Source organism: Chelonoidis abingdonii, unplaced genomic scaffold (assembly GCF_003597395.2).
Source record: "Chelonoidis abingdonii isolate Lonesome George unplaced genomic scaffold, CheloAbing_2.0 scaffold0001, whole genome shotgun sequence".
In the NCBI taxonomy this organism is placed as follows: Eukaryota; Metazoa; Chordata; order Testudines; family Testudinidae; genus Chelonoidis; species Chelonoidis abingdonii.
This window is the reverse complement of record NW_027424262.1, coordinates 247,061-261,168: the sequence shown is the minus strand read 5'-3', so window position 1 is coordinate 261,168 and position 14,108 is coordinate 247,061. Positions and strand designations below refer to the sequence as shown.

Sequence of the window (14,108 nt, the reverse complement as noted above, 5' to 3'; positions counted from 1 at the left end):
GAGACCCAAGGGAAGTAAGATGTAACATTATAAAATTGGGACTCGGCACAGGAATGTGTCTGGCTTGGGGGACAACTTTTGTAGGACCAGGGCTTTCCTGATTTACAGGGCTTGCCGTCTAAACATACAGGGATCCATTCACCCACCAGTGAAGTGCATCCACCTCTGGGTGGGAAGCTGGCAGCTATTTAGGAGGAGACAGCAACCTTACACAACCATTCCAGACAGAATGAGAAGAATAACATTCAACAGAATATGGGGGGATACTGTATAGGTCAGTAGAACATAATCAGCCCTCTGGAATTTTGCCAGAATATAAGAAATAAAACCTCTCTCTCTCTCTCTATATATATATATAATTATTATGTTGGCTAAAAACCTTGAAATTCTAAATAGCTGCAAAAAATTACACAGATTTCATGTCTCAGCATCACAAGCAATACAGAACTCGCGAATGCCATTGCTTTAATTGTGGCTATAATCAAGATCCTGATAACCTGTGGCCATTAAAATGCCATTAGTTTTCACAGGAAATCCACTGTTAGCTATAGTATCTTGATAACCGTCCAGTTCAGTGGCCATACTCTGCCATTGATTATTCCCCTCCCCCCGCATCTGAACTCCCCACTAAAATCCATGTGGCATTTCTGGTTAAAAATTGATGGTGCCACATAGGTTACCAACGCTCCAGGACTGCCCTGGTTTCCAGAAATTAAAAAATAATCTTTAATTAAAAATTGTCATGTGATGAAACCTCCAGGAATACGTCCAACCAAAATTGGCAACTCCAGTGCCACATGGTCCCAGGTAATTACATTATAGCTACTTAAAATGTCCATCACTTTGATAAAATAGATTTTAGTAAGGTATTGAAGAACAATTTATCAGCAGTGCTGCTGGGGCAGAGTTAGCTGAGTTTCAGTCATTGGAAGGTCACACTCACAGATGGAATCTTCTTCCAAACCTGCAACAAAGCTCTAAATGGAATGTTCAGCATAGGTAAGCATGGAATCTGCTTCTGCCTCCTCCCCTTCCCTTTGCCTTGATGTTGAGAGCAATGCTTAGGCGTTCCAAGACCCTAAATTTCTTTTCTAGATGGTAATCCAAATGTTTATCTATTGAGCTATTCTATAAGCCTTTATGTCAATGAAAGAGATTCAAGAAAAACTGATGTGGAAACAAAAACCAAAAAACTTGTAAAGCATTCCTGCTCCATCCAGCAACTTTCCCTAGGAAGAAAGAAATAGAACCTTCTCTCATCCCCATCTAAAGTCCTAAGGGCCTGATCCAAAACCTGTTGGCATCAATGGGAGTGGATGTTAGCCCAAGCCCTAGTTTAGAGATACCGCGTTTCTTCTTGCACATCTTAAATTGCTATTAAGGAAAAACAAAGGCAGCATAATGCATCTAGTTTGCAATACAATTATGACAGAAAAGTGTTATTCAGGAAATAGCTTTAAAACAACAGTGACAAAGTTCCTCCTCTACCTTGGTGGGTCATGTGCTTATTGGCAGATTTGCTCACGTCAGTGATCTCCCCCACAGTCTTGTAACAGCTGTGTGACAGCTACATCTCCCTGGGCTACTTCCCCAAGGCCTCCTCCAAACACCTTCTTTATCCACACACAGGACCTTCCTCCTGGTGTCTGATAACACTTGTGCTCCTTGTCCATGAGGTGCTGGAAAGTAGCTGGGGCCCCATGTAGTCCAAAAGGGAGGATGGTATATTGAAAAAGACCCTCTCGTGTAGAGAACACAGTCTTTTTCTTTGCGTCTTCCGCAAGGGGAATCTGCCAGTACCCCTTTGTCAAGTCTAGGGTAGTCAAGTACTGGGCATTCCCCAGACGGTCCACTAGCTCATCTATGCGAAGTATGGGGTTTCGCATCAAACTGGGATACTTCATTTAGTCGCTGGAAGCTCGTGGTGCAAAACCTTGTGGTGCATCAGGTTTGGCACCAGCCACGCATCGGGCTGGACCACTGCTGTGGGATTCTTCGATGATCCCAACTCAGCATTTTTTTTTACTTCGTTTTTATTTCCTCTCTTTTGGCGCTGGTACCCGATAGGGCCTCATTGTATTCTGGCCCCAGGGTTCGTGACGATGTGGTGATAGTCTCGGTTGTTCGACCTGGTTTTGTCAAGAAACACATCTTGGTTCCGGAAGATCATCTCAGATACTCATTCTTCTGGTGTGGTGTTAATCGGGAGACACTCTCACCTGTTTGGAAGGCTGTTTTCCTGGTTAGGTCTTTTCGGATAGTTATGGCATGCCTTGTGCATGCCAGGGTTTCGAAGGTTTGATGTGATAAATCTGTTCTTTTTTTGGCGTCCTGGTGCCACACCTTGTAGGTTTACTTCCCCACGGGTTTCAACCACCTCATGGGCCCTGCCATTGGCCAGAAGTTTGCTTTCTGCCGTGGGTACACACCATCACCCATCCCGGTTGGAAACTGTCAGACTTTTCCTGGCGATTGTAATAGGTTCTCTGGGCCTCCTGTGCCTTTTCCAATGTTCCCGTACAATAGGGTGACACGGGCTATCTGGTCTGGCAATGTCATTACATGTTCTATTATATTGCTCCCGCTCATTGGTTCCTCTTTCCCAAATCTCTTTGGCGATATCTAGTATGCCACGGGGGTACGCCAATATATAACTCGAATCGGGAAAACCCAGTTGAGGCTGAGGTACCCAGATAGCAAACATAAGGTAGGGCAGTAGGGTTCCAGTCCTTCACGCCGACTTACCACCTTCTTATCATAGCCTTGAGGGTATGATAAACCTTTCTACCAACCCATACAGTCTCTGCGGATGGTACTATCTGAAGTTCTCAGGTATGTATAGGATGCAGCGTACATATGAGGTCCTCCATTAGCTTTGACATAAATGGGGTTCTTGGTCTGTTTATATCTCTTTTGCTAGCCACCGGCAAAGCTCCACCAGCTCTTTGGCTATCATTAAGCGTGTTTCCGCAGGGGACTAGCTTCTGGTACGAGTAGCATAGTCCAAAACAAGAAGTATATACTTGGTGGCCCGAGCCGTCTTCTCCAGGGGTCCACAGGTCATGGCTATTTTCACTCAAGGGAACTCTAGATGGGAAAGAGGTCCTAAAAGGTGCCCTCAGGTGGGGACAGGGACTGTGCAGCTGACATCCGGGCAGATGCACGTCCGTTGCATTCTTCATGTATCCGGGCCAGAGAACTGTCGTAGGACTCAGCTAGGGTCTTCCTACCCCCCATGTGCCCCCAAAAAAGATGACTATGCGCAAGACGTGAATACAGATGTTCTGGTGTTTTGAGGTACTATGAAGATCTTGCTGTACTTCTTGTCCTGTACTGAGGACTCGTATATAGAGAGTCCTTTCATTATGAGTAGGTCTCGGCCCTCTGTGTTCTCGCTTCCACGGAACTCATCTATTTTTCAGTCACCTCCTTTCTAATGTTGTTGTACCTTGGGTCTTCAGCCTGGTCTCGGCCAAATTTCTCATTCCGGGCTAATTGCCCAAGATCTAGGGGCCTCATCTCTGTTGCCTCTACTGGTTAAAGCGTAGGGTGGGGATCAGACTCAGAGCTCTCCCCTCCTGTGTGCCTCCTTTTCAGTGCTCGGGTCACCTACCCACGAGAGTGACCTCTGGCTTTGGGCCAGTATTTGGTTCCCAAGGGCTTTGCTAGCCCTCTTCCCTTTTGACTTCACCCTGTCGGATGGAAAATAAATCTGGGGATATTTCAGAGAAGGGGTTGACAGTTCTACTGTGGATACCTCATTAACTCAGATTCCTCTCTTTCGCCAATCTGCATACTTGGGAGTAAATCCTCCAAAACATGGGAAGTCGCTCCCTATGACACAGTTATGGGAGTTTAGGGACTTACACCTGTGCTACCTCAGTAGTGGTCCCCTGGAATCTCAATACTGGATGGGGGGTAATACCAACTGTCCATGGAGCATGTTTCCCGTACGCTAGGCCCACAAGCAGTCTTCATGAGCTTTCCCCGAGCCAGCGTGATAGCACTCCCTGAATCAACCAGTGCTGTGGTCTCTGCCCCTTAGCTGTTTACGGTCTCGATGTAACACTATGTGGGGTTAAGTGAAGACCCACAAGGTGGATTAGGGAGCATGGTCTGCCAGTTCCCGGGTTACACTGCATAGGCCTCTCAGCATTGGGACAACTGTGCAGCTATATGTCCCACTCCCCGCGGGCATAACTCTTAGGGGCCTTAGGCATTCCCGGTCTCTGGTTGGCAATTATATATCATCGATCCTCTTCTCCTCAGTGTTTCTAACTCTTTGTGGCCTCTGGTGAGCCTGTCAGCCTCTCGTTTTCCTGGGGCTTTGCTGGTGGCCCCGTCACTCGAGCCAGGGCTAGTCTCTCAGTTTATCTGGGGACCTCTTCTGAACTGGTCGGTCAGCTCTCACCTCACCTGTCTTCCCTCTTATGAGTGGAACAGACCTCAATCCTAGGTGGAGGGTTCATCTCTGGCTTACCCAGAGCAGGAAGGTTGGCGTAGTCCCCTCATGTATCGTGTCGAGGACCAGGAACCATCTAGTTCTTTTCTGGACTCCAGTGACTAGTCTCGCTCAACCACTGTCTCGGCAAGATGGTGAGGTCATACAATTGGGACCGCGGGGGTTTTATTTCCTGGTACTCCACTCATGATACCGCGTGGGCCTGCACTGCAGTCGTTACCGTCACACTGGTCGATTTGGCGAGGATCTCTGCTTCAGCAGGGGTGTCGCCTGCAGCCTCCTTCAGCAGATCATGGTAGCCTTCTGGGCCTCCCCACAGAATGGCAAGGGATGCCAGACACTGATTCGAGCAGGCCTCCCGTAAGGCTGTTCCTTCAAAGGCCAGAAGTATGCTCTACAATCATCCCCGCGTTCAGTTCCTGCAGCAATGGCTGGCCCGTTATGAACTGCGTCCTATCCTAGCGCCGCAGTTCAGCTCTGTAAGGGTCTTTACCTGGTTTACCAGTTTCCGCAACATAGCTCGGTCGTTGCGAAGGCCTGGTCATTCAGCAGGGATTAGTCTTTGCTGCAGCCGTGCTGCCTCGCTTGGGCAGCGCCTGGAACGGGTGCCTCCTGCTGGGTCACCGTATGCTTGTATCAATGCTGTATAAGTCTCCATTGTGTCAAAAAATAAACTCTACCTTTTTTTTACTTTTTAAAATAATCAACAAAAACTCAATCACAATATACCTAAAAATATCCATCATCATGGCAATCCCAACATCACCCCCCGACTTCTCTGTCTGTCACACAAGATTCCACCTGGACAGCAGTTGTGAAAATTCCTCCTCTACTTGGTGGGTCCTGGCGCTTATTGCAGATTTGCTACACTCATGATCTCCCACAGTCTGGATCAACTCTGCCTGTATCTGATCCAGGAGTTGAGGTTTGGGAACCTAGGGCCCACCCTTACTCGCTCGGTTCCAACCAGGGCCCTATGATTTGCAGCTGTCTAGAGTGCCTCTCTGTAACAGCTGCATGACAGCACAATCCCTGGACTAACCTTCCCAAGCGCCTCGCACAACCTTCATCCGCCACACAGGACTTCCCTGGTGTCTGATAATGCTTCACTCCTTAGTCTCCAGCAGCATACCCTCTCACTGCTCAGCCCTAACACCTTCTCTCCTTGGCTCCTCCCCATTCTGACTGGGGTGAGCTCCTTTTAAACCAGATGCCCTGTTAGCCTGCCTTGATTGGCTGCAGGAGTTCTAATCAGCCTGTCTGCCTTAATTGGTTCTAGCAAGTTCCTGACTACTCTAGTGCAGACCCTGTTCTGGTCACTCAGGGAACAGAAAAGTACTCACCCAGTGATCAGTATATTTGCCCTCTACCAGACTCCTGCACCCCACTGGCCTGGGTCTGTCACACAACATACAGATTTACAAATGAGCATTAATGTTAGCAGCTGTCAAAAAATTACCATATTGCCAGAACAAAGAACAGAGAGAGAAACATTTGAGTTAAGAGATACAAAAACCTAATCCAAATTACACTTAATATTTTGTGTGCTGGCATTACAAATTCCACTCTTCATCCTTTAATGGAAAAGACAGTCTGTCTTTGAATGTTTTTCTAGGCTTCATTGTTACACTCTGTTGTCTTACTCTCTGGGGTAATACAATTCACACATCAATCATTAATACTGTTTTAAATTTGTATAGCAATTCAATTTTCACTCTTAAAAAAAATAGATCAAACTAAACTGCAAAAGTTATACGCCCAGACAACAACCCTACTGTAACTGATTTAGTTTTTCATACTGTCAGATCATCAACTGTAATTGAATTTCCATCCATCAGGCTACTGAAAATAAATAGCTGATAACATAATTGTGATAACACTGTTTCAATATTCACCAGACAAAAGGCTGGAGAGAGTGTCAGTGCCAAACATCCTCAGCTTCTCTCCTTGTGCCTTACAGGTGTCTCTGCATATCAGAGAGCTCTGACTGCAAATCTGCCTTCTCCTTCCACCGCCCACCTTTTGATGTTTTGGAGGTGGCTCTCTCATCCAGTCAATGTCCTGCAGTTGGCTGGTCTGACGAACAGAAAGTCCATCAGCCCAGCGAGAGGCTGACATTACTGAAGCCGAGACACACGAATAGAGGTGGACAGGTATATGGGGGGTGGGGAGAGAGAACGACTATAATTGGGTGGTCATGGATGAGAGACTGCAGGCGTATTGAGCCTTTCTGACTGCCCCATAATAATCCCCATATCAGAGATTCTGTTCTTATAATGGGGATTGAATGCTTTTCAGGGTCCTCACACACACCCTGCCCTGACAGCATCAGAGTGCTCAGCAGGCTTCCCCAGGGATATAAGCTATATTCCTATTCTTTGCCATTTATATGGACGTGAAATGGAATGAATTATACTGCTCCCCATCCCCCAGTGTGGTTCTGCGGGGTTAGCCAGATGAACCTAACCTTTCTCCTAGGCTAAAGCATGGCTTCATACATGTTAACCGATGTCCTGAGGGAGCTTTTCAAGCATGCTAAGCTAACTCGATTGAGCGACTGCAATTGAAAACCATTCTGCCCTTTCAATAAGGGCCCTTAAGTCATGTTAAACCAGTCCAGCAGTGGGTGGGTGTGCCTGCCTGCTGTGAATTTTGTGAAAGTTTAAGAATCCACAGATGTGCTGCTACACTTTGCCGTTTCTCAGGCAAGGACCCAAACTTGTGGATGGCAATGTGTTCCAGTGGTAATCTCACAAGATACTGATGCACTGGGAGTCTCTTTGTCCCAGGGGACCCTTTTTTATCATGCAAATATTTCATCTCCACAGGCATGGAGAAAGGACTAGCCTTTCACTAGGTAGCTGTCCTCCCTCCATGCCTAAGCTGTAGCCTTTTGGTAGGACGAGGTGTGGGGAGTTTGCCTGGTTGTTGCCTGTGCTGTACTTGTTCTGTTGATAAGGAAAGTGCTGTCATACTACACAAGCAGAAATATTCATTTTACTAATAAATCTCATACAAGAGACAGAGTCTGCTCCCTTTAAGTTGCATCTTGGAGTTGAATGTACAGAGGACCATTCAAGGAAGTGGATTTCCGGGCTGAACAATGCTCTTCCTCCATTTTTTCACAGACGATCTATAGTGTGACAACAAGAGACCAGCTAGCAAAGCAATATGCAGTAATTCTCCTCGACAAAGGACAAAATATAGTCACCTCCACTTTCCTGACAGCAGTTGTAGCAATATAACAAGGTGCAGAATAGTTGAGCAGCCATTGTGCGAGCAGCAAGATTTTGTTATGTAACTACTTAGTAACAGGCAATTTATTTTTCTCCTGTAACTAAATTGTGTATAACAAGTGGATTTCCCAGTTGGATATCTTGTGCACTATTAATCAGAGAGGGAAATTAATTTTATATGTCCAAATGAATAAAGGAAGTACAGAGGTGACAATATTTGATACAAATTTGCTCATTAGAAATTATTTTATATTCACCTGCATCGTAAGTATTTAAGGACTGAAGTATTGTCATCTAGATACTACAAGAATGGGCACATTAAAAGTACCTAGGATGGATAGAAATCCTGTTTATATTAATAAAATGTCTTCCGTTTTCTGCCAGCCTATATGATGTCACTGCTCTGCAAGACATTTTTCTTATACTTTTTCAATATTTTCCCCAACATATAAAGCAATCATCATGCTACTCACTGAATAGAGCATTGACAAATAATGGAATGAATGGTTGTTTGGCACATTCCAGATAATCTTCAAGGCATCAGCTTCTATTCACTAAAACAAATTATTTATTACTATTTAACACATCTCTCATGTAATTAATAAGTACAGTAGCTCTGTATAAGAAAATGCCTTTTATTAATGGGATCTTGACTGATAAATCCATTGATTATCAGTTAGGAAAAGCAGTATGGAAAGTGTCTGATCTGAATAATTTCAGCTCAATTTTCCTAGTAGAAAAATGTATCTGAAAAAGCAGGAACTAATTCCTCTTTTAAAAATGTCTTTAATATATAAAATACACATACCAGTAGCTGTCCTAACAAAAGTCACAATGATATCCCAATGGACTCAGGGACAGTTCAAATGAGTGCAGGATGAACAATCGCTGTGGGTAAAATGGTGCTCCACTGAAGTCAATGAGAATAGTGTCACTGACTTCAGTAGGAACAGGGCAGGACACAGTGGGCATTAGTGATTACATGAAATGTTAGGTACCCAGAATAATTTCTTTATTTAATTTGATAAAACCCAAGAAAAACTGCTGCAACTGACTATTGCTGAACTCATGCTGCATTTCTCATGCTGGGTTTCTTTTCTGGATTTTTTGATATTTTTTTCGGTTTTCTTTGTCTGATTTCTCTCCTGTATGTCTAGATTTCTTTGTGTGATTTCTAGATTACTGAATTTTTATATTTTTGTGGGTATGTCTAGATTTCTTAGCATCTGGTTTTTGTTAGTTTTCTCTTCTGCATTTCATAATATCTTCTCTGAAGGTGCAAACCTCAAACTGGTCAGTTCAGCCTGTAGTTTAAGAAGCTCCTAGAGTCCTTGGCTCAACCTAAGGTCTGGATTTGTGATTAGTACTTTCCACTATCTCCACTTGGGTAGGAGATTCTGTACAGTTATGCACAGGCCTTTGTCACCTGCTGTCTGAACCACAGCAATGCCATACACCTGGGCATGCAGCCATCAGGACGGTCCCTTGAGGAAGGAATGCAGCCTCACAGGACTTCAGCAACAAGGGCCACTGCACATGCTTCAAATCCGTCCTCCATGCTCTGTGCTCGCTTCCACAGACTACTGAGCCACATTCAACGTTTTGGACCCAGATCCTCAAAGTAATTGAGGTTCCTCACGTGGGCTGATTTCAATGGAACATAGGGTGACCAGACAGCACGTGTGAAAAACGGGGATGGGGTGGGGGGGGTAATAGGAGCCTAAAAAAAAAAAAAGCCCCCAAAAACCGGGCTTGTCCCTGTAAAATCAGGACATCTGGTCACCCTACTGGAATACCAGCCCATGGGCCGGCAGACCCACTCCTGATTGTCACTGGCCCCATGGCCGGAGCCCAGCCTGGCCAGACGAGCGGGTCGAGCCAGGGAAGGGGGTGGCCATGGGGCGCCCGGACCCATGGAACGTTCTAGCACCAGGCAGGGAAGCAGTGGAGGCGGTGGGCCAACCCTGGCAGGATCCCCAGGCCCAGGGCACCACGCAGCCCCGCCCCACGACGCCCGCACCCAATGAGAGCGGGGGGCGGGACTAAGCCTGCCTCCGCCCTGCACCTGCTCCCGGCGGAGTCACGTGATTGGGGCGGCCGCTGCGGGAGTCACGTGGAATCGGGTTACCCCTCTCCTGTGCGGGGCGGGTGGGGTCCTGATGCAAGGCCCCCAAGTAGGGCTGCACGTCACGCTGCCTGTAGGCCCCGTGCGGGCACAGCCAGGGAGGACGCGGGCCGTCGGTTAACCCCTTTGTCTTTCCCGGGGCGGGGGAACAGTTCGCTGCGACACACATTAGCTCCCCTCCTCCCGCCGAGGTGTTTTCCCTGTCAGGCACCGGGTAAGGCCACTAGCTACGGTGGCCGAGAGGGGCACGAGGCGGCAGGAAGATGGCGGCGACCTGGCTGTGTGGGTCTGGTGCCCTGAGAGCGGTGTGGCGAGGTGAGGCCCTCGTGCCGCGCACTGGCGGGATGGCAGCGGCTCCCTGCCCCGAGCGCGGACCCGTGTCGGTGCGTGGCTCGGGGACCGGGCCCTGGCGAGTCGCTCCCCGCCGCCCTTCGCCCGGGGTCATGTGTCCCGGTGAAGCGGGGCCAGCGCGCCGGTCCCAGGCGCGCGTGCGGCTACTAGCCCGCTCCTCTGCTCGCTCGGCCGCTTGCTTGGGTGTAACGGTCCCCCCCCCCGAGATAACGTTACCGCCTGCTTGGCCCCTGCGCTTCAGCGCCTTGGTCCAGTGCGCCCGCCTGCCCCCGGCCCTGCCCCCAGTGCGCCCGCCCTGCCCCGGCTCCTAGCCCCCAGCTGCGCCCCGCCCTGCCCCCGGCCCTGCCCAGTGCGCCCCAGGCCCTGCCCCCAGTGCGCCACCGCCCGTGCCTCCCGCCGCCCCGTGCGCCCGGTCCTGCCCCCGGCCCTGCCCAGTGCGCCCCGCCCTGCCTTCCGGGCCTGCCCCCCATCGCCCGCCCTGCTCCCCCAGTGCGCCCCGGCCCCGGCCCCCGCCCTGCCCCATGCGCCCCGGCCTGCCGCCCAGGCGCCCGCCCTGCCTCCGGCCCGCCCCCAGGCCCCCGTCCTGCCCCCAGGGCGCCCGGCCCTACCTCCCGGCAGTCCCTGCCCCATGCGCCCGGCCCTCCCCCAGTCGCCCGGCCCTGCCTCCCGCCACTCCCACCAGCATAGAACCAACGCCAAGACTCCTCCCACCCCCGGCCCTGCACCCCAGATCGCCCCGAGCCCGTTGCCCCGCCCGCCAGTCCGCCCGCCCTGCACCCCAGTGCGCCCCCGCCCCTGTCCTCCCGCCCTGCCCAGTCGCCGCCCTGCCTCCCGGCCCTGCCCCCATGCGCCCCGGCCCTGCCTCCCGGGGCCCTGCCCCCGAGTGCCCCCGAGCGTCCGTGGCCCCGCCCTAGCCCCAGTGCGCCCTGGCTCGCAAACCGGTCCTGCTTCTCATGCCCCCAGCCCTGCCCGCCGGCCCTGCCCCCCGGCCCTGACCCTAGTGTGCCCGGCCCGCCCCAGTGCGCCCGGCCCTGCTCCCGGCCCTTGCCCCAGTGCGCCCCGCCCTCCCCCAGTGCGCCCCAGCCCTGCCTCCCAGCCCTGCCCCCAGTGAGCCCTGACCCCTCCTGCCCCCAGTGGCGCCCAGCCCTGCCCCGGCCCTGCCCCCATACGCCCCGGCCCTACCCCAGTCACCTGGCCGTGCCCCCGGTTTCCCTGCCCCAGCCTGCCTCCCGGCCCTCCCCCCAGTGCGCCCTGGCCACGGTCCTGTCTCCCGGCCCTGCCCCCGGTGCGCCCCGGCCCTGCCTCCTGGCCCTGGCCCCGGTGTGCCCTGGCCCCGGTCCTGCTTCCTGGCCCTCCCCCCAGTGTGCCGCGGCCCTAGCGCCCAGTGCACCCCGGTCCTGCCTCCCGGCCCTCCCCCCAGTGTGCCCTGGCCCCAGTCCTGCCTCCCGGCCCTGCCCCCAGTGCGCCCCGGCCCTACCCTCCTGCGCCACTTGCTGCGCTTCACCGCCCAGAGCCCCAGCCCTGCCCCCAGTGTGCCCCGGCCCTGCCCGCCTGCGCCACTTGCTGCGCTTCACCACCCTGAGCCCCGGCCCTGTGCTCTGCCGTGCCCGCCTGCAGCCCAGCGGTGCGCCTCGGCCCTGTGCCCCAGTAGTGCCTGCAGTGTGCTCGTAGTGCCTGCCTGTGCCCCAGCCTTGTGCCCTGGCCCTGCCCGCCTACATCTGAGCAGTGCCTGCGATGTGCCTGCCTGCGCCTCAGCCCTGACCGCTTGCGCCCTGGCGGTGCACCTCTGTGCCCTGGCCCTGAGCCCCAGCAGTGCGCCCATGCCCTGCCTGCGTGCACCCCAGCCCTGTGCCCCAATAGTGCCTGCAGTGTGTCCCCCATTGCCTGCCTGCGCCCCAGCTCTGAGCCCCGGTGGTGCCCACCTGTGCCTGAGCAGTGCCTGCAGTGTGCCCACCCTGCCTGCCTGCGCCTCAGCCCTGCGTCTCGGACTTGCGCTTGCATGTACTCCAACTTAGGTTGGTGTGCACTCCAGAGTTCTTCCAGATTTGCACTGTTCAAGTGACCAGCATAGAGAAGTGCCCACTGCTGTTTTAATTCAGTCCTGTGTTTTTTTCCTGCTTTCTCAACCATTCGTTATTGGGGCTGAAATTTTCCATGCTTGAGCCCTGATGCTGGAAGTAATCCATACAGGCGGAGCCCCATTGAGTGCTCTGGCATGCTGTACATGTGCACTCTGGCTTGAAGGGCCAGCTCCTTAACCTTCATCCATGTTTCATTACGTGTGGCTGAGAACACATCTTTTCTACTTGGAAAAAAATCAGTTTTTTTTCTGTGAAGATAACTCATGCATCTTAAACTTTGAAACTTCAAATTTAGGCATGAAGGAATCCTTTCAAAGAACAGTGACCCAGATCCTGCAGTGGATTCCATCTGAGCAAAAGGGTCCACCTGCATTGATCTCAGCAGAGGATCAAGGCGTTGGCTAATCTTGAAAGGAAAGTGGTGTGATATGCTAGTTACTATAGTCTAAGACCCGCTGTACACTACACCATTAGATTGACGTAATGCAGCTGCTTTAGTGTGGAACAAAGACAAAAATGTCTTCATCCAGCACCCAGAGAAGATTGTGAGGAAGATAAAGGAAGTGAAGGCAAGAACATAGGCATAGTTTGACTGCTATATTTGGGGGGGAGCACTGGCTCACTGGCTGTGTCCCCCCACCTGGAGTGGTACCTGGGCTGCTGGTGCTGGCTGGGAACGGGACGGTTTATTAGGGGAGGCCAGTTGCTACTGTCTGCTGTGGCGATCTGAGCATGGGAGCTGTGGCCGCTCTGCCACATGCCGGGCTCACCATCCCCATCCCCATTCCCATATCCCCTTCGCTTCCCCATCCCATCCCCCTTTGCTTCCCCACTATCCTCTGCTGCATCCCCCACCTCCTACTCCCCCATCCCTTTCTCTTCGCCCTGCCCTGTCCAACCCTTCCCCACTGTCTCTACCTCCCAGCCCCGCCCTGCCCTTCTTGGGCACTCCCCATTGTATTGGAAACAGGTGAGCATCAAGACCCAGGAGGTGGCATCCAAGGGAGGGCCTTGAGGGGAGGCTCCAGCACACCTTTCTCTCTGGCATCCCGGTTTGGACTCAGAAAGCTGGACAGCCAGTGAGTACTTTCCTGCCTTTCTGAGAGTGCTTCCTCCCCCTTGTCAAAGGCAAAGTTAAGTTCTTCTTCAAGAGATGTCCCTGTGGGTGCTCCACTTTAGGTGTCGGTGCGCCCCTGCACCTTTGATCGGAGATTTTTTGCAGCAGTACTCCTACCGGCCACGCATGCTTAGAACCTGTCACTCATTCTGAGTGTGTTACTAGAGAGTATGCGGGGCCAGTACTCTAAGTTCCTTCTCTACCGCCCCCGGCTTGAGACGGAGCTCAGCATACTCCTTAGTATTTTCTTTCTTTATCTTAAAATTCCTGTAGTTAGCTAGTTTTTCTCTGTTACTTACCTTAGTTAGTGTTGCCTACCTTTTCCTACTAGTTAAGAAAAAAAAAAAAATTTCTTTCGTTCTGTCAGCGCTTCACATATGCCTGGCTCCACAGGCTTTAAGCGCTGCTCTTCTTGTAAGGATCCTATTCCTCTTTCGGATGGGCACTCCAAGTGTATAAAATGCTTGGGGGAGACCCATATTCCTCAAAAATGCCCTCACTGCACCAAGTTAAGCTCTAGAGCTAGGAAGGACAGGGAGTTAAAACTTCTTTTACTTCAAAATCCCTGCTATCTACCTCAGACCCTGGCTCGGACTCTGCCTCCAGACCCAGCTCTAACCCTTCACACAAAAAAACAAAACAAAACTAAAGAAGTCAGCCAAAAGAGAGCTTACAAGCAACAGGAAGCTTCGCGGGTAAACCTTCTCCGGTCAGCTCGTCAGTTTCCTTACCAGCT

The 14,108-nt window shown here is 51.5% G+C and overlaps 1 protein-coding gene and 1 long non-coding RNA gene across 2 annotated transcripts in view; one reads left to right on the top strand and one right to left on the bottom strand.

Moving 5' to 3' along the window:
* The window catches only part of LOC116827130 (uncharacterized), a 16,687-nt gene extending 7,276 nt beyond the window's left edge, over positions 1-9,411 (bottom strand). Inside the window, exon 1 of the long non-coding RNA XR_012654926.1 lies at positions 8,754-9,411. This is a non-coding gene — a long non-coding RNA (uncharacterized LOC116827130). The remainder of the gene's footprint in view (positions 1-8,753) is intronic.
* A 327-nt stretch (positions 9,412-9,738) lies between these two features.
* MRPS5 (mitochondrial ribosomal protein S5) overlaps positions 9,739-14,108 on the top strand; it is a 112,252-nt gene continuing 107,882 nt past the window's right edge. Inside the window, exon 1 of the mRNA XM_075061292.1 lies at positions 9,739-10,138. Within this exon, the coding sequence (XP_074917393.1) occupies positions 10,087-10,138 (52 nt within the window). The 5' untranslated portion in view covers positions 9,739-10,086. The remainder of the gene's footprint in view (positions 10,139-14,108) is intronic.